The sequence below is a fragment of the Zeus faber genome (genome assembly GCF_960531495.2).
Source record: "Zeus faber genome assembly, chromosome: 9".
Lineage (NCBI taxonomy): Eukaryota > Metazoa > Chordata > Actinopteri > Zeiformes > Zeidae > Zeus > Zeus faber.
The window spans coordinates 4,405,621-4,425,180 of NC_137197.1; the positions used below are offsets into that span (position 1 = coordinate 4,405,621).

A 19,560-nucleotide genomic window follows, 5' to 3' on the forward strand; every position below is an offset into this window, starting at 1 on the left:
ACCAGAGTATTGGCACATATATATATACACACACACACACACACACACACATACACACACACACACACACACACACATACCCCTACACACACACACACACACACACACACACACACAGTTAGTCCCAGCGATTGCACTAATGTGAAAATTTGCCAAAAAACACAAATAAACAATAACTAACGTTCTTCTGCACAACATAAATTGGAAACCCCCCCATTAACCAAAAATAGTATGTTCACAAACTCTTACGACTGGTCACAGCTTCACCACATATTTTTGTTTGAAATGTAACCGAAATCAAGATAAATGTAAAATGATATTAATATTTATTTTTAAAATCAATACTGAGATCAGCCCTTATCTACTCTTAAAGGCCATCGCACTTTCCCTTCAAGAGTGTAAGTCGCCACTTGACGTGACCTCTCTGCTGCGTGCGACCACACCGGATCAGTTATTTATGACGTTACGCTATTTACAAGAAAAATATTTCAAGAACTTTGTATACGAAAGTCAATACTTTGTGACAGAAATTCAATATTTTCCTTTGCCTTTCTTTGAGAATATTAAATTCAATGCTTTTTTAATACTTTTAAGACCCCGCAGGTACCCTGTTTAAAATAGTCTCAGACTTCCTCTAGTCTTGGCTTAAAAAAATAATCAGATTTCCAGAAGGAAGGTAACAGCTAATCTAGGTCTAAGCAAAGGCTTAAACCTGACCAGAGGCAGGTTTATGTTTATCTTATGAAAATCCCATAATGCATCTGCATCCTAAAATGCAGCGTGCAAGTGTAGTAGACCTGTAAAGAATATTAACAGGTATGTTAAACATGTATTTGACATCAATACATTGTTTTTGCAGAAGCCATTACCAAAAAACAAACCGGAATAGGAAAGAAGGCTGCTTTGCCTTTTTTTGGTTGATGAGGAAATTCTACTGTATTTTATTAAAACAAAAACAAACAATACTACAGTTTTCACACCAAAATTAGCGGGTTGACCTGTTTTTTTGTTTTTTGTTTTTTTTAACCCGGGTCAACACACTAAAAATAGGCGTTTGACACCTTTCCCATTGCCAGGAAAACCGGCATTTTTTCTGGTGCGTCACGGTCATGCAGAAAAAAGTCAATAACTTCTGATTTTGGATTCTAAATGGGATATTAAATGATAGAATGATACACGGATATTCCCGTCTATTTATGGGCCAGCGTCCGGAACTTCAACGTACATCGCATCGTGTCGGTAAAGAGGCCAAAATGAATGGGTCGCCCAGGGTGTCCTGTTCACACCAGAGCCGATCGGAGGTGGAACCGATTAAAACCCGGGTCTATTGCCGGATCATTTCACCCGGGACTGAGACCCTGGTTTTTCCTTTCCCACTGATGACAAATGCCAGATATTACCGGGTTTTTGGTGCAGTGGGAAAGGGGTATGATAATAAAAATGACCTTCGCAAGACCGTCATCTTTGAAAATAAGCTTCAGGGATCTCCCCCAAAGTGCAAATTCCTTCAGCACGAAGCAGCAGATGTTTGAAGGTCCTTGGCATTTCCCTCCCACTATTCCCAAATTCCCTGGACTACTTGGCTCAGCCTTGGGAAATAAAAGCAGAAAGGTATCGTGCTTATTGTGTTTTCTCTTTTAACACTGCTTCTATCCCGAGAGGACGCAGTGAATAAGTGGTGTCTCCCCACAATGGAATAACCAACTACTCCAAGGCCATCCAGGCTACCTTACATTAGACCACTGACAGATGAAGTGAATAACATTGATCATCTGGTTCCAATGGCACCTGTCAAGGGGGGGAATATACTAGGTAGCAAGTGAAGAGTCAGTTGTTGAAGTTGATGTGTTGAAGTTGATGTGTTACATTTACATTACATTTACATTTAGTCATTTAGCAGACGCTTTTATCCGAAGCGACTTACAAGGGAGAATAACATTCAAGCTACATTGCGACAGAGATTAGTGTAACAACAACATTGGTGTAACAATAAATACTGCAAGGCGGTGCTAAGTAATTGTAGGTTAGGACAGGAGGTACTCACTGAAGAGCTGGGTCTTCAGGTGCTTCTTAAAGACAGAGAGGGAGGTCCCCGCTCTGGTTATTTTTGGCAGCTCGTTCCATCAACGTGGAACTACAAATGAGAATAGCCTGGATTGCCGTGGCTGTACGGCCGGCAGAGCCAGGCGACGCTCATTTGACGAGCGCAGCATCCGGGGGGCAACATGTGCTCTTACAAGAGCATTTAAGTAGGCGGGAGCATTCCCAACAATCACTCTGTAGGCCAGCATGAGAGACTTGAACTTGATGCGGGCGGCTACAGGTAACCAGTGGAGCTCGATGAGCAGCGGAGTGACATGTGCCCTCTTTGGCTGGTTGAACACCAGTCGCGCCGCCGCATTCTGTATCATCTGTAGTGGCTTCACCGCACAGGCCGGCAAGCCTGTTAAGAGGGCGTTGCAGTAGTCGAGACGGGACATCACCAAGGTTTGTACCAGCAGTTGAGTGGCATATTGGGTCAGGTACGGCCTGACTTTTCGGATGTTGGTTAGTGTTGAAACGACATGTTGCTCACATGGGGTTTCCTCCACCTACCATCAGTAAGGATCCCCACCAAAAACATGCACACATCATCGTCTGACCACGATTGACACTTGGTAGCAGGTATCAAATGCAGAGGCTGCATTTCACTGGCCACCATCCAAAGCATGTGCATGTGCAGGTGTGTGTGCGTATGCATGTGTTGTAGTGTGGTGTGTTGCGTGACAATTAAAGATTCTTCTTCTTCTAGACGACTGGGTCAGAGCATCTCCAAAACCACAGGTCTTGTGGGCTGTTCCCGCTATGCAGTGGTTAGTACTCGGGGTATCACAATACAGATTCAAAATCGAAAAGCGATCGAAATGAGCGTTGGATTTCGAACTTCGAAATTACAAGCAGGTTCACCATCGTTTTGTCCGACATGGATCTCGACCGCCAAGACAAAATAGATATGATCTTTAATATAACGTAATCTGAAAATAAACTGCGTACTGTACGGTTGAAGCGGAGCTTTGGGGGGTGGGGAACCCAAGCTCGAGCCGTAGGAGGCGGAGCTCGCAGCTTGTGCGTTCATATAATTTAAAGAAAAGGTGTGCTCCGATTCAATAAAATATGATATATTTATCAATATGTCTACTTGATTTGTCCACTTGAGAGGGCAGAACAGAGTACCGGCAGCTTGTGAGAAGTGTCCGAACGCGCTCCATAAGAGTAGTTAACGTTAGGGATAAGATCTATGGCTCTCACGGCTCCCAAGCATTTTTTTCATCTATGAAATTGTATGAAATATTTTGTTTATATTTATTCCACTGCAAAAAAATAACATTATTTATAATTATTTAATGTGACCAGACTCAAAGTTACTTATTGAGAAACAAGTACATTGTTTAAATCGAAAATCAATCAAATCGTGACCTTAAAATCAAAAGTCATATCGAATCATAGACCTGGAGAATTGTGACACCCTTAGTTAGTACCTAACAAAAGTGCTCCAAGGAGGACAACCGGTGAACAGGAAACAGGGTCATGGGAACCCAATATGCACATGGGGAGTGAAGTGTAGTCCGTCTGGTTCGATCCCACTGAAGAACTACTGTAGCACAAAGTGAACGGTGCTATGATAGAAAGGTGTCTTGCCACACACAGTATTACATTACACACAGGGCATTATGTTTACACACAGCACATTAGCAGTAAAAGTGCAGCTGGTGGATTAATACGTGCACGCTTTGGGCTGAAACAGCTTTTAATTCCAGCCAAATGGGAGCATAATGTATTTGACTCCTAACAAAGCTCGACTACATTATTAGTTTACAGCTGGAAAAAGGCAAAGTCCATTGTTCCAATATGGTTACAGGACAGAGCTTCTGTTCAGGGACGGAGGAGGAGATAGGAGCCACAATGTCAAGATCTGGTGTCATTTGGTGGATTTAATTGTCAAAAATAAGACCTTGTCATATTGTGATATGCAGTGTCGTAGTCTAAATTAATGAGGATAAAAACCTACCTACGACCTAAAAATTTCATCCTGGCATTTTGAATGTCAAATAACCCCAAAAATATATTGCGCCTGAGAGAAAATGTACATAAATATATTACATGTATATAGAATGAATTTAGTGCACCCAGCCCTACTTCAGATAGATAGATAAGGAAAGAGAGTAGAATATAGATAGAAAGACAGACAGATCATTTTAAAAACACAGATGTGAGGACAGTATTACCACATGCTCTCACCTGAAACATGATGCCTAATTACCTGAATTAATTACATTTAATTTATTCCGTTTTAAGTAACTGCACTCACAGCTCGTGACCCAACACCGTCTGGTGTGGTGTATTTTAAACCCAAAATCGAAGTGCTCTTCTGGGATTAATGACATTTTATTGCATCCCCTGAGCAATAATTATTTCTTTTATATGGTGTGAAAAACATAAACCCCCAGAATCAAACACAGTGAGATATGGATTTTAATGGGAACTAGTTGATGGCAAACAAAACATGAAAAGGAAACAAACAGGTAGTAAAATACACACACACACACACACACACACACACACACACACACACACACACACACACACACACACACACACACACACACACACACACACACACACACACACACACACACACACACACACACACACACACACTTTCTTCAACTTTCAATTTTCTTCCAACTAGGCCAAGCCTTGATTTTAACTAACTGTATTTCTAGAATGTGGGCAGTTGCTCAAACTAATGATGATGTATGTGTTAAAGCAGCAGGCAGCAGCAGTAGAGACTGACTAAATAGGAACAGAAGAAAACAAACGTGGCTCATTTGGCCGGCGGCCGGTGTTCATTTCTAACCTTCGCCTCAAACAGGTTAATTATCATGTTCTGAATCGCACCGAATAATGTGCCGCAGCCAAATGGTGGAATTAACAAATACCAGTAGCTGTTTACAGCAGGTGTGAATAGGATGAGAATCTATTTGGAACAGCTGTGGCGAGAAATACGACTTAACATCTGGGAGAAATTACCCATGCACTGATAAAATGCCAACTTGTAGCGGGCCGCGAGAATGATAATGGAGCAGCCGGTGACCAAATGCTTAAATGTTCCAACATTTTCATAACACTAACAAGGAGAAAATCTAGATAAAAAAAGATTAATACCTTTAGAACAGGGCTGGATGATAGGCCAAAAACGTTATCACAAGGTTTTTTTTATATATATATATTTAAAGTCCCTGTAAAGTGAATTAATTAACATTATTCATGTTAGGAAGTAGTCGCTGAAAACGTGTGAAAAGACTGAACGATGTCGTCCTGAATTGTGAAGTTAAACCGTTACACTGTTGTAACGCTGGTGCTGTTGTTGGTGCCGCTAACCTTATAGCTTAACTTACCTTAACGTTGCTGCTGCTAACCTTGTACCTAAACTTAACCCTCGCTTGCCTTAGACCTCAACTTAACGTAAACTCGTACCTCGACTTAACCATCTCTAACCTGAGTGACCTTTCCGGTTCCGGTGACGTCATTGCATGTGTGTTGCTGCTGTGGTTTTTAATGTTGCATTGCTGTTGTTGCTGCTGGTGTCGATGTTGCTGCTGCCGTTGTTGTTTCTGTGGCTGTTGTTGCTGTTGTTGATATTTTCTGTTGCTGTTGCAGCCACTGTGGCTGGAGTCGCTTTTGTTGTTGCTTCTGTTGTTGCTGTTGTTTCAGAGGCATTTTTTTGTAATGACCGGCTGACAACTACGTTCTCTCTTTCATTTTTGTATTTCTTTGTGAAGCGCATTGCGTTGACCTGGTATTAAATGCGCTCTATAGATGAAGTGTGACTTGACTTGACTCACCATTTTTGTGGTCTCGATATTTTGGGACAGGACTAAATCATGACTCCATGATGTGGAGCAGTCATACTCGGCATGGCCCCGCCCCTGGGAATAAACACCTGGGGTAAAAGGCATATATGGGTAAAAGGCATATAAAAGGTATATATTATATACATTTAAATATATAATATAATCATCATTGTTGTCTGAGAACCGTCTGAAAGGTTACTGAATCTGGGCTCTGTGATTACATGCCTGAACGTTTGGAGCAGACCGAGGGACTCTCTCCGACCGTGTCAGACCAGAGGTCACTGAGGAAGACCGGCACCGTCAGCTCCAGAGCTCCCTCGTCCCCGCTGCGCGCTGTCCAGCCGGAGAGCACCGCGGCCGGGGAGAGGGCGGAGGAAGCACCGGCGCTCCTGTTGTGCGATTGGCTGTTTTTGCCACATGGTTGTTTCTCTGCTCTGTACGATTGGCTGTTCATGTCACGTTGTGGTTTCTCTGCTTTGTACGATTGGCTGCTTGTGTTGTGTCTTTGTAGGAAGAGGAAAACTGACTCTGTATCGAAAATCATATCAACCATCGTTATCATGGAAGATTTTATTGTGAAAATGATCAAGATCGTTTTATCGCCCAGCCCTAGTTTAAAAAGTATTTTCTAGCCCAGTGTTTGGAGCAGGGTCCTCCATTCACATGTAGAGGGAGAATTTGTGATATGAGACTAGATATGTTCTGGGAATTGGTTGTGGTAAGATTGTGATATGAGGAAATGTTTTTAAGAAGCATGACTAAATAAATAAATAATAAATAAATTGTGTGTAAATATCTTTACACACAATCAGCTCGAACTTGCGACTTTCAGCTCACCACCAGCTCTACCTCAGGAGGTAGAGCTGGTGGTCTAGTAATCTAAAGGTTGCTGGTTGGATCCCAGGCTCCTCCTGCTAGCATGCTGTAGTGTCCTTGAGCAAGACACTTAACCCCTAATTGCTCCTGATGGCTGCGTCCGTCAGTGTTTGAATAATTGTAAGTCGCTTTGGATAAAAGCGTCTGATCAATGCAATGTAATGTAATATTCAAAACAGAAACTTTTATTTCATTTTGTTAATATTTTCCAGCCCTGTGTACAGTTAGGGTTTGGCCTCAGACCAATCAAATATTAAAGATATTTGTAAATGAAGTATGTGTTTCACTATATTTATATTCATGCACATTCTACGGCTCTTTTTGCAGGTCTGATGCACTTAATCTAGCATAGATATTGGCATGAGTTTATTTTCCTCTATACTAAACTAAAAAAAACAGACGGACCAAAGGGTCCTGCAGTGGACCGTGACTCATGGTATGAAAACCACCGATCAATAGAGCAGCAGACCGGGAAGAATATGTTGATCAGGGAAACATCCCATGCAGGTGCTAGCATCGTGGGGGTTCCCTCCAGCCTCCATTATGAAGCTGAATTAATTTCCATCTTTGATGCAACGCAGTGGAAAGACACACTGCGCTAAAGGAACCGTGACAAACTGGGTCTTCCCGAACAGGAAATAGCAAGATGCCGTTTCCTCCTTCCTAAACAAGGTTGACAAAAGCAGTCTTGAACTTGGCTTGTCCAAAAAGTTCTGGGACTCCCTTCCCTGATTGGTCCATGACTTCTTAAACATATTTTGGCCTCTACCGAGAGCTGGGCGATCTTGATCATTTTCAGGATAAAATTCTAATATTATTATTTTCAGTACAGTTTTTTCAGTCTGTTTCCCTCGACCTACAAAGACACAACACGACCAGCAAATCGTACAGCAGAGGAACAACCACACGAACAGCCAATTGTTTGGCCAGTGTGCGTCCAGGTGCGCCGGGGCTTCCCCCGCTCTCTCCCCGGCCGCGGCTCTCTACGGCGGGGCAGCGCGCAGTGGGAACGAGGCCCCCACGGAGCTAACGCTGCGGGTCTTCCTCAGACACCAACTAGAACTGGAACTCGCCCTCCTCCCACCGCGAGCCGGGCGCGGCCCCCATTCCCGCCAGAGGAGGGCGATAAAAGAAAGAACCTGCGACTTTCAGTGACCTCTGGTCTGACACGGTCGGAGAGAGTCCCTCGGTCTGCTCCAAACGTTCAGGCATGTAATCACAGAGCCCAGATTCAGTAACCTTTCAGACGGTTCTCAGACAACAATGATGATTATATTATATATTTAAATGTATATAATATATATATTGTTATTTTTCTTTTTTGTTTACCTATTTTGTGGTTGACGTAAAGCCATGACAATACACTTAAAACCGTAAATTGAGCATTATTATTATTATTACCACCCCCGCAAAAGGACAGTGATTACAGAAAGAATCCACTATTTTCAGTTACGTTTGGTCTGACACGTCAGAGAGCATTATGTATTAGGGTTGGGCCATTTGTCACCATATGCTATATTTTCACAGTATTGAATATCATCCTCTCTGAACTAATCAAAATATGGAAGGAACTGGATGGACCCTAAAAATCTGGATATGTCTTGATAACAACACCATGAATATTAAACATTCATTAAAAAATTCTTTCCAAGGTAACAAGTTGTTTTCCTCAATGAAACAGACAGTGCAAGTAGTGCAAATTTTCCCTTTCCTCATCGGACAGTACAGGTAGTATGCATGCATACTCTTTGGTTGATCATAAACTTGAAGGACCTGAGGCCTACAGTATACTACGAAGCAAGTTCAACATACCCTGGATATCTTTTGGTTTGCTGTCTTCACTCAGCCTAACAACCGCAATAACACATAAGTTATAAAAAAAAATGAAAAACAGCCCGTTATTGGTTTTCTGACATTGGATTCTAAATCGGATATGAAATGATCGAATGATACCTGGACAACTGCCCCATCATTAAGGCTCAAGGAGATCTGACTATTATTACAATTGTGTATTCCATTAAATTAAATTCATGTGTTGTTTATTCATGTATTCTTACTAAGACAGTTCCAGCTCTACATTTTCAGATGCAAACCTGACAGTGTTAAACGGTCTTGGGAGCAGATAAAGAACAAATATTAAAACATAATTCAAACCGGTAAGTAGGCTTACATGCAAATCTTATAAGGCCAACAAGTACAAGGCTTTAGTGTGGTAATCAGTCCCTGTTTTAGGATGAGAACCTATCCCATCTCCTACATAGAATCCATAACATCGCTGGATAAAACATACCCGGTAAAGGCCGTACTGTAGGTAGTCATTCCCACATTGGCCTCCTCTACGGAAAAGTTCAGTACGGAGTCTCTACCCACACAGATGACTGTTACGGATATCACCCGAGACTAGGCAACAGAATCAGTTCGGTTTTTAGACCAGCGGTTCGCTCCCCGTCTCCCTGCCTTCCCGGACGGACTCGGTTCCCAATTAGAGAGTCACAAAGAAAGTGTCCCCATTACGCACAGTTTCGTTCCATTCACACTTGTTTAGTTACATAAGGAGTAAAATAACGTAAAAAAACACTGTTGTGGCGCACCGAGCGCTGGCACCCCATCTGGCCAGCTGGCATTTTACAAGAGAATTCATTGGTCGGTAGGTGCTTGGTGCTTTTATACGTGTTCTTCTGTTATCTCCAACACAACCTGCTCCGGAGGAGGTTAGGTGTGCAGGATGAGTTACCGTGGTGATGTACCACAGTTAAAAGGGAACCACCGTCGTGACACTGAGAACCACCTTAGCTCGCTAACCCAAAATCCTGCTTCATAGTACAGGCTTCTGATGTTATGAACTTTGTGTTGTTGATAAAGACATGTTTGACATTATGTTCCTTTAAGTATGGCCTCCTAAATTACTTAACCTATTGAAACTGAATCTACTAAGGTAGGAAAAGCAGCAGGAGGTCGGAGCTAAAATCCAAAGTTCAGAACCTTGAGGAGGTCACTTAACCCCAACCTGACTAAGCTTCTCTACTCTTATTTGAAACCATCACCGCAAAGTCAGAGAGCGGCGAAGGGAGAACCGTTGCATGGGGAGTGATGAAGTGCTTAAGAAGACCTCAGGAATAATTTGCACAATAAATTATGTAAAAAAATAAAAAATAAATAAAAAGAAGAATAAGAAGTTTGCCACACACCCAAAAAGCAGACTTCTTGTTTCATTTCCTCTTAACTGGATTTATTTCGAAAGTAAGAATAGCAACGAGCGAGCAACGTGATTCACATTAGAGCTTGAGAGGGAAAACCTGCCCCTGCTTCTGACTGCAGAGAAAACTAAAATGTTTTGTTTTTTTTAAATAATAGTTTTTAACGTGGTTTATTCCTGCTTCCAGACGAATCTTGAAAGGGACAAATGGGCGTGCATGGGACAACCCACAGCGTTCTGCAGCAAACTGGTGCAAGAAGCTGCTTTGTGGCCTGAAGAGAGCCCATCCCCGAACTGGATGAATTCATGGGTTCATAAGTCCCATGACTTCTTTGCTATAGAGCTACCTGATTGACCAGGCAACTCACATAAGATATTTGCACTCAAGTTTTATTGCGCTGAATTACTGGAAGAAGAGCGTGAAATGTGAAATAAAGGGAGTACTGCAGTGGATAAAGACCAGATACAAGACAGAATTTAACAAAACTGTTTTCTTATTACAAAGGCACAGCAGAACCAAAACGGCCTTGACTGACTGAATAGAAAAATGGCTGGAACTGTGGTTGGAACATCTGTTTTCCTCACTCTGTTTTGGTTAAATTGATTTATAAGCCTTAACAAAACAGTAAAGGCCTATAATCAGAATATTTACCTCCAAATAAAACATTTAATTCAGCTCCTACATTTTAAAAAAAAGGTTGTGACTGAGAACTTGAATGATTTTATTCCAAAACAGGATAAATCTGTGTGTGTGTGGGGGGGGGATACTTCCTGGTATTGGTCAGTCAGTATTTAAAAAAGATAAAGGAAAGATAACTATTAACTTTCTCTCATGAGTAATCATTAGCACTAGATTGTACATGGTGATATCAGCTCAAAGGAACAATTTAGGGATTTTCTACATCATTTCCATGTACTAGTCGTAGTAGTGACATTCTAAAAGATCACTAAAAGCTTGCAAATGCCTGTATTTATTGAAAAACACACAACTCCCCTCATAATAACTGCAGTACACTGAACAATCATACTGATTTGACAAAAAGCAAAAGTGACCTCTCCAATTATCTGCACAGAGGACATTACAAAAGGCTCTTCCTTAGGACTGGGCGATATTTACAAAATCAAATATTTTTGGAAAAATGCCTGTACGTCAATAATTTGACACCATTCTGGGGCTGACGATTGCTGCTTTCATAAGAGAGATTTACAGAGAATAAATATTTGAGAACCAATCAATTCCTAATGTGGATATTATAACTACTGATTAGTAGAATAGTCTTTGGAGTTCAAAAAACCATATTACTTTATTGTAACGCTTCTCAAAGACAACATTTAACTGTATGACAACATTGCCAGAACAAAAAATCCCAGATGATAACTAGTCTCATATCGCAATATCTATACTACATCAGTATGTTGGCCCAGTCCTTGTTTGTGTTTCATAACGTTTGGTCTCCTCCTTAAACAGTACCCTTTTCTAAAGTCAAACTACAGAGCGGAAGGACTCCATCAGATCAGAGAGGCCTGAAGGAGCCCTGCAGCATCGTGGATCCCTGCAGCATCGTGGATCCCTGCAGCAGGCTGCAGCGTCCAACCACAGGTAGATCAGTTAGAAGGTGAAGGGATGCCCTGTCCTCCACTCTTAATCTAATCTACTATAAAAATCCAATATGGACACAGTTTGGTCCCCCATAAAGATGGATGTATAGTGGCATTGTGGACATCAGACTACACTCTAATGCCAAACATACCAAGGTGTGATGGTTATCCAAGTCAGTCATAATGTGACGGCTATCCAAAATAATTATTTTTACATATATATAATACTGACACTACAGTTTCCGTCCAGGGACCTACATATCTATCTATCTGCATAGTGAGCTGATGGTTGATCGCACAATGGCGTCACAGAAGCACATCAAATACCGGAATTGGAAAAGAACAGATTTATTGCAAAAGGAGGAAGAGATCCCGCTCTACTCCACCTCTACTCTACTTCCCTTTATTCTCCCTCTACTTCAACTGTATACTGCTCTACTGTTACTAGACTACACAGACCAGGGCTCCAGACGGCAACCATTAAGTGGCATTTTGCGACCATTTTTGGAGATAGTGCTAGCAGCAGCGCGACTTGCAAATATGCAGACAGTTTTTTTCTCTTTTGAATCATCATTCATGTGAAACAGTAGGAGGGAGCGAGAATTGGTGTGTGCGTGTCAGTGAGAGTGAGTGAGATGCAGAGCTGAGGCTCTCCCAGTGTCCACAATATCAACATTGACCACCACATATTGATTTTCAATATTATTTTTTTTTACTATTTAAAATTGGTAAAATCTGACCCAGTATAGAGTTGCACACAGCGCATTGATTTGCTCAGCCCCTCCATGCCTCTGTCCCTCTCTCTCTCTCTCCCTCCCTCACGCTCTGTCTAAGTCTCTCTAAGTCTCTCTCTCTTACAGAACAGCCCCTCCTCTCCGCGCACACTCTGAATTTAAAAAAAAAAAAAAAAAAAAAAAAGATCTTGCACGGGATGTTTTAAACATTCTGTTGGGTAGGGCACTGAAACCTGCTACCACTATGGCACCAGTTCCTATTGATCGGTATGCCATGCCCAAGCTGCCAATTGAAATATCTGCCCTCCGGTGCTACGAAACTGCCACCCTTGAAAGGCTTGAAATCCTCTGTATTGCTCAGTATGTCGCGCCGCCACCTTCCTCTCCCCTGCAAACGGTGCCACTCGCCATTTGGTCGAGAGTCAAACGGCAGCAGTGCTCGTCAATGTCACATTATGGTCTCTTAGCCAATCTGATAAATGGGGCGGGTCGTAAATGTTTTCACTATGGATAATGTCCAGTATATACAAACTGTCAGTTATTTGTTAACTTATATAAAAAATGTACATTAAAGTATATGAAAAGTAATTAAGGACAAATGGGCTTAGTGCATTAAAAAAATCTAAGAAATAGCACCGATCTATTTTTTTTAATCACTTAATGATTTTTTCTGTTAAAGCACTACTTCACTTTGTGACTTTTTCCCTTAACATGAAACAGAACATTGATATTTCGGTAAATTGTCTGTTAATTACCAAAGCGTTTATCGGTAACACAGTTAAGATGGAAAAAATATGAATGTGTTGCGTTGCATGTCGATTTCTGTGCTTCTAAATTTTCTGCTGGGGCTCCTAAGATTTTCAGTAGGGAGCACTAAGCAGAGTGCTAATAGTGGAAAAAGTTAGGCTCGGGCTCTGCAGACTGTCAGCACTCACCAATGCACTGCCAACGGCCTATCGGCAAATAAGATGACATTAGCCGACGGCAGTGGCCGACGTTTATCTGTTGTGTCGCATCTGTTTTGCGCTGGCTAAATGTTGTGATGGTTATTTGCGCTTTGATGCCACGTTCACATGGACGGGAACGGATAACGGCACTTTCTGAACAGCGCGGGGGGAGCGAGGGGGAGGTACGACGGCAAAACGAAACAAGCGTGACAATACATTGCTATGGTGATGTACAAAGACTGCAATAAAATATATCAAACTAAATGATTTTGTGTCTGCTATTATATATAAGAATTTATACAAGTTGTTACCTGGAGTAACAACTTATCACCGGACCAACCGCGGCATAGGACACCACCATGTCCAAAACCTCCATCTGCTGCCACGCTACAAACACCAAACAGCCTCCCTGCAATTCCTAAATTAAAAAACAATACTTTTATATCAATCACAGTTTTTATTTAAGCCATTTAAGCACGATATTCCAGAGAAAACGGCATCTATTAGGTCCGTCACTGCAGTGGAGCAGTGGAGTCGGCTCCTCGCTTTCTCCGCCTCTGTAAGGTCACATCCGGCTGTTACTCCGACGCGGTAGGAGAGCAAAAAGTAATTTTTTTTTCCATTTGGATTATTGGCTTGATTATTTTAACTTTACTGCTTTTCAAACCCCTTTTACATTTAACTACGTTTCATTTATACTTCCAAAAAATATTTTTTGTTGTGCTATGTAAGTACTGTAAAACTCTTCTCATTCAGTACGTAGTTGAATAGCAGGCTAAAAAGCGGGGCTGCCCACAGCTAAAGACTTTATCCATTAGTCATCAGTTCAAGCCATTAGTCGACCAATCGTTGCACTTTTACGATATTAATTTAATCATTATAATATATGTTTTTGGGGCATCAGCAAATTCAATTTGAGTTTCAGGGCTGAAGAGGAATGTTTTACCTAACATTGTTAACACTGTGCTAAATTGCAGATCAATACAAAACCTAATAACCATCCTTTGACATATAAATGTAATTCACAAGCACTGCAGGCACAAAGCGAGCCACCTGTTAATTACACCGGTTAAACATTACATACTTTAAACTTATTAGCCCCTATTATTATTTTATTGGTGTACACATTTAAATTACATATGCAAGGGTACTCGGTATGTTATTTTTATTATTGTTAGGTTCGGTACGACCCCAACAGTTCAATACGCACGCGTGTACCACCGTATTACGATATCACGGTGAAAGTCCAACTGGCACATTGGTGCAGTGTACGGGTGCAAAGCAGCATGCCGTCAGTGCTGCTTCCTATAAAGTCAGCTGCTGCAGCTCCACCGGCCACGTCAGCCGCGCAGGGTCCGTGCCGAGCGATGCAGCATTTCTCTATTTTTGCACAAGGTCTTTTTTTTTTCAATAGATACACGAGACAAAACTACATAGAAATGTTTTTGTAAAGAGCGCAATCAATCAAGGTGTCCAGTTGTTAATTAAACACCCTGGGACGGCTGTGTCGCTCTCTTTTATAAACTTCTCTTCAGACACTTGCTTCCATTCGCACCTGATAGTGTTGGGTCGGTCATGAGCGATCTGATTCTTTTGAACAGCCCTTTTGTATGAAGGAAGGGAACTAGGTGATGAGCGGTTCTATTTGCTGTCATGTTTTATACTTTTATGTCGTGTTTCAGCCCTGGCTGACGTCAGGTTGTCAAAGCGACGGCACGCACCCACTGGTCTGACTGTGAGGTTCTATTTCAACCCCCATCAGCATTACATTATAATTATTTATTTATTTATTACAAAATAAAGGCAATATTTATTTAGACCTGAAGATGAGTCGACTTCATGCTGCACGCACGCATAAAGCGAGCCGCCTGTTAAATACCCACAAAAGCCACTAATCGAAGGCTGTAATTATTCTTCTGAATGTGTTGGGACAACCAGCAAGGTGAAATGTTTGCTTTCAATTTATTTCAAATTAAAAGTCCTCGGTTTTAGGGTTAATTTTGACAAGGAGCGGCTCCTGAATGTAGTTTATTTCTATTCAATTTTCCTGTGACCAACCGATCAATACAAAACACAAGTTGATTCTTCTGGTGGACTAATGTTTGGTGGACTATTTGGGGGAACCCCTGCTAAAAAGGCTTTTAAAACATTTATTTTTCACAAAAGGAATCTTTGTCATGTGAAAGAAGGTTATATTAAAGGTTATTTCATGAATTTGTTTGAATTTGTGCTCAAAGATGATGTGATGAAGGGCTGAAAGACTTTGGACTTCACTTCAAAAACAGTTATATTATTTTGGCACAAAAGGGGGAATAAACAACAACAAAAACAAAAGTAAAAAAAAAAAAAAAAAAAAAAAGAATAAAAATCATTGGTTTCGGCATCGGCTATCGGCAAAAATGTTCATTTAAACATCATATCGGCCCAGAATTTCACAAGCCGTGCATCCCGACTTATCAAGTGTCCGCATCATCAGCAGCCATGCTTCATTTAAACATAGATTGGCCGACTCATTAGCAACACAGAACATTGGGCAGAATAAGTCTAAATAGCCTCAAGCCAAATAAAAAGAAATGGATAATAAGCACCTCAAATGAGAACAATTTTGAAGATAAATCCCAAACATCTTAAAGAACATGTTCGATATAGACGGGTAGACGACTTCTGCAAGTCACTGCAGTAAACCGGAAGCTCTTTTTTAATCAAATGACATTTTCCAATCTTCCTCCACCTCGTCTCTGATGTCATCAGACCAAACTGCTGCTCCGCCATTAAAAGACGAGCTTTCTAAGCTGCACAGTGGACTGAACCAAATCTGGAGACTGAAGGGACAATGACCCACAGCAAAGTGCCACCGTCCAAAAGCCTCATTCCTATTCCCCAGAGGAATCTGTTTCCGTTCACTGCTGAGAGCAGACCTGGAAGTCCTCAGGACGGACGAGAATCTACTTTGAAGAACAGTCGCTGATCATCTGCTCCTCCATTTGTCAGGAGCCAGAACCACATCAAAGCAGACCAGAGCCTTTCCATTCTCAACATGAATCCAGGGACGCAACCTGTCCTGAGCACACTGCGTCCATCCACGCAGTATAGTGTTCCTAAGAAAGTGAGCGTATAATGTATGCTGCATGCGCTTACTTGTCCATGCATGTGAAACCACACCAGACACATGGACAATCGGAGTGTCTGGGACCACTGAGAACCATTTGAACAAGTCAATAAAGTACTTGAAGTCACAGTTTCTAGGTTTAACTCAATGATACTAAAACCCTTGATCATGGTAGGAATCCCTCATGCAACAGAAATACATTTTCCCATTTATGGAGATATTAATATATTGACATTACAGTATTTTCTTTATATCTGTGAGTTTAACACCGTTCTCAGAATGTTTTCATCTTCTGCTCACACATCAACAGATACCATCCTCCTATGCCCAGGATATTATATTTGCAAATAATTACAGGGTGTATCAATTATTGCCGCTTTTCATGTATCGTAAAACATATTAATGTTCATAAATGCAATAATATAATTCAATCTATATATAGGAACAGTAGAAGAAAACTAACAATTTTATTTTGTTATATCATATGTATATTGTGATATAGGAAATTACAATATTTTTCCATGTATTGTAAAATATGTGTGGATCACTTCCACAGATTTAAATGTATTTTCTCTGCCATATTGCATTTTAAAATGAGATTTCTTAGTGATTTTTTTTGTATGAAAAAACGCCAGGATGTCAGGATGACAGTTATTATAATTATTATTATTATTATTATTATTAGGCAGTGATGAGTCGATTAATTTAGATGTATGTTTGGCCAGTACAGTTTGTTATTGTGTTCATCATCATCATCATTATAATTATTATTACTATATGATGTATTGTTTTATTATGATTATGATTATGATGATCATTATTATTATGATGATGATTATTATTATGAATAAGCGTTTGGGGTTCATTTAGATGTATGACATTAATAAGAGATCGACTCCTGGGGACTCACTCCTGAAGGCGCTGATGAGCAGGCTTCCGTCCTTGATCAGCTCCTTGATGAACTTGTTGGTCCGCTCCAGCTCCACCTCATGCGCCCACAGCCGCTCCCTGAAGGCCGGGCTGTCCGCGAACGAGTCACTGAACTCCAGCGTGGGGAGACCCATCGTTAAAATCCTCCGAAAGCCCAACGAGAACCCACGAGAAAGCGGCCCTAGAAGCAGCGACGCGCGGGCTTCATCCTCCTCCAACTTCCAGAGACTTTCTTCAAACTTTCTCCAACTTCCGCCTTGTTCCGCTTCTCCGTCCGGGCGGAAACAGCGACTCCTGCCGGTCGGGCCGGAGACAACATGTGATATATAATACAACAAGACCCCATCAACAAACATAGAGATAGATAAAGCCTTCAATAAATACTTTAATATATCCATCAATAAATACTTTAATATATCCATCAATAAATACTTTAATATATCCATCAATAAATACTTTAATATATCCATCAATAAATACTTCAATATATCCATCAATAAATACTTTAATATATCCATCAATAAATACTTTAATATATCCATCAATAAATACTTCAATTAATCCATCAATAAATACTTCAATATATCCATCAATAAATACTTCAATATATCCATCAATAAATACTTCAATATATCCATCAATAAATACTTCAATTAATCCATCAATAAATACTTCAATATATCCATCAATAAATACTTCAATTAATCCATCAATAAATACTTCAATATATCATCAATAAATACTTCAATATATCCATCAATAAATCCTTTAATATATCCATCAATAAATACTTTAATATATCCATCAATAAATACTTTAATAAATCCATCAATAAATACTTCAATATATCCATCAATAAATACTTTAATATATCCATCAATAAATACTTCAATATATCCATCAATAAATACTTTAATATATCCATCAATAAATACTTTAATATATCCATCAATAAATACTTTAATATATCCATCAATAAATACTTCAATATATCCATCAATAAATACTTCAATATATCCATCAATAAATACTTCAATATATCCATCAATAAATACTTCAATTAATCCATCAATAAATACTTCAATATATCCATCAATAAATACTTCAATATATCCATCAATAAATACTTTAATATATCCATCAATTAATACTTTAATATATCCATCAATAAATACTTCAATTAATCCATCAATAAATACTTCAATATATCCATCAATAAATACTTCAATATATCCACCAATAAATACTTCAATATATCCATCAATAAATACTTCAATATATCCATCAATAAATACTTCAATATATCCATCAATAAATACTTCAATATATCCATCAATAAATCCTTTAATATATCCATCAATAAATACTTTAATATATCCATCAATAAATACTTCAATAAATCCATCAATAAATACTTCAATATATCCATCAATAAATACTTCAATATATCCATCAATAAATACTTCAATATATCCATCAATAAATACTTTAATATATCCATCAATAAATACTTCAATATATCCATCAATACATACTTCAATATATCCATCAATAAATACTTCAATATATCCATCAATAAATACTTCAATATATCGATCAATAAATACTTCAATATATCGATCAATAAATACTTCAATAAATCCATCAATAAATACTTCAATATATCCATCAATAAATACTTTAATATATCCATCAATAAATACTTTAACATATCCATCAATAAATACTTCAATATATCCATCAATAAATACTTCAATATATCCATCAATAAATACTTCAATATATCCATCAATAAATACTTCAATAAATCCATCAATAAATACTTCAATATATCCATCAATAAATACTTCAATATATCCATCAATAAATACTTTAACATATCCATCAATAAATACTTCAATATATCCATCAATAAATACTTCAATAAATCCACCAATAAATACTTCAATATATCCATCAATAAATACTTCAATATATCCATCAATAAATACTCCAATATATCCATCAATAAATACTTTTACATATCCATCAATAAATACTCCAATATATCCATCAATAAATACTTTTACATATCCATCAATAAATACTTCAATATATCCATCAATAAATACTTCAATTAATCCATCAATAAATACTTCAATATATCCATCAATAAATACTTCAATTAATCCATCAATAAATACTTCAATATATCCATCAATAAATACTTCGATATATCCATCAATAAATACTTTAATATATCCATCAATAAATACTTCAATATATCCATCAATAA

The 19,560-nt window shown here is 39.2% G+C and overlaps 1 protein-coding gene across 1 annotated transcript in view; it reads right to left on the reverse strand.

Annotated features, from left to right (window-relative positions):
* arhgap42b (Rho GTPase activating protein 42b) overlaps nt 1-17,489 on the reverse strand; it is a 133,796-nt gene extending 116,307 nt beyond the window's left edge. Inside the window, exon 1 of the mRNA XM_080007376.1 lies at nt 17,266-17,489. Within this exon, the coding sequence (XP_079863502.1) occupies nt 17,266-17,419 (154 nt within the window). The 5' untranslated portion in view covers nt 17,420-17,489. The remainder of the gene's footprint in view (nt 1-17,265) is intronic.
* Nucleotides 17,490-19,560: the final 2,071 nt, after the last annotated feature.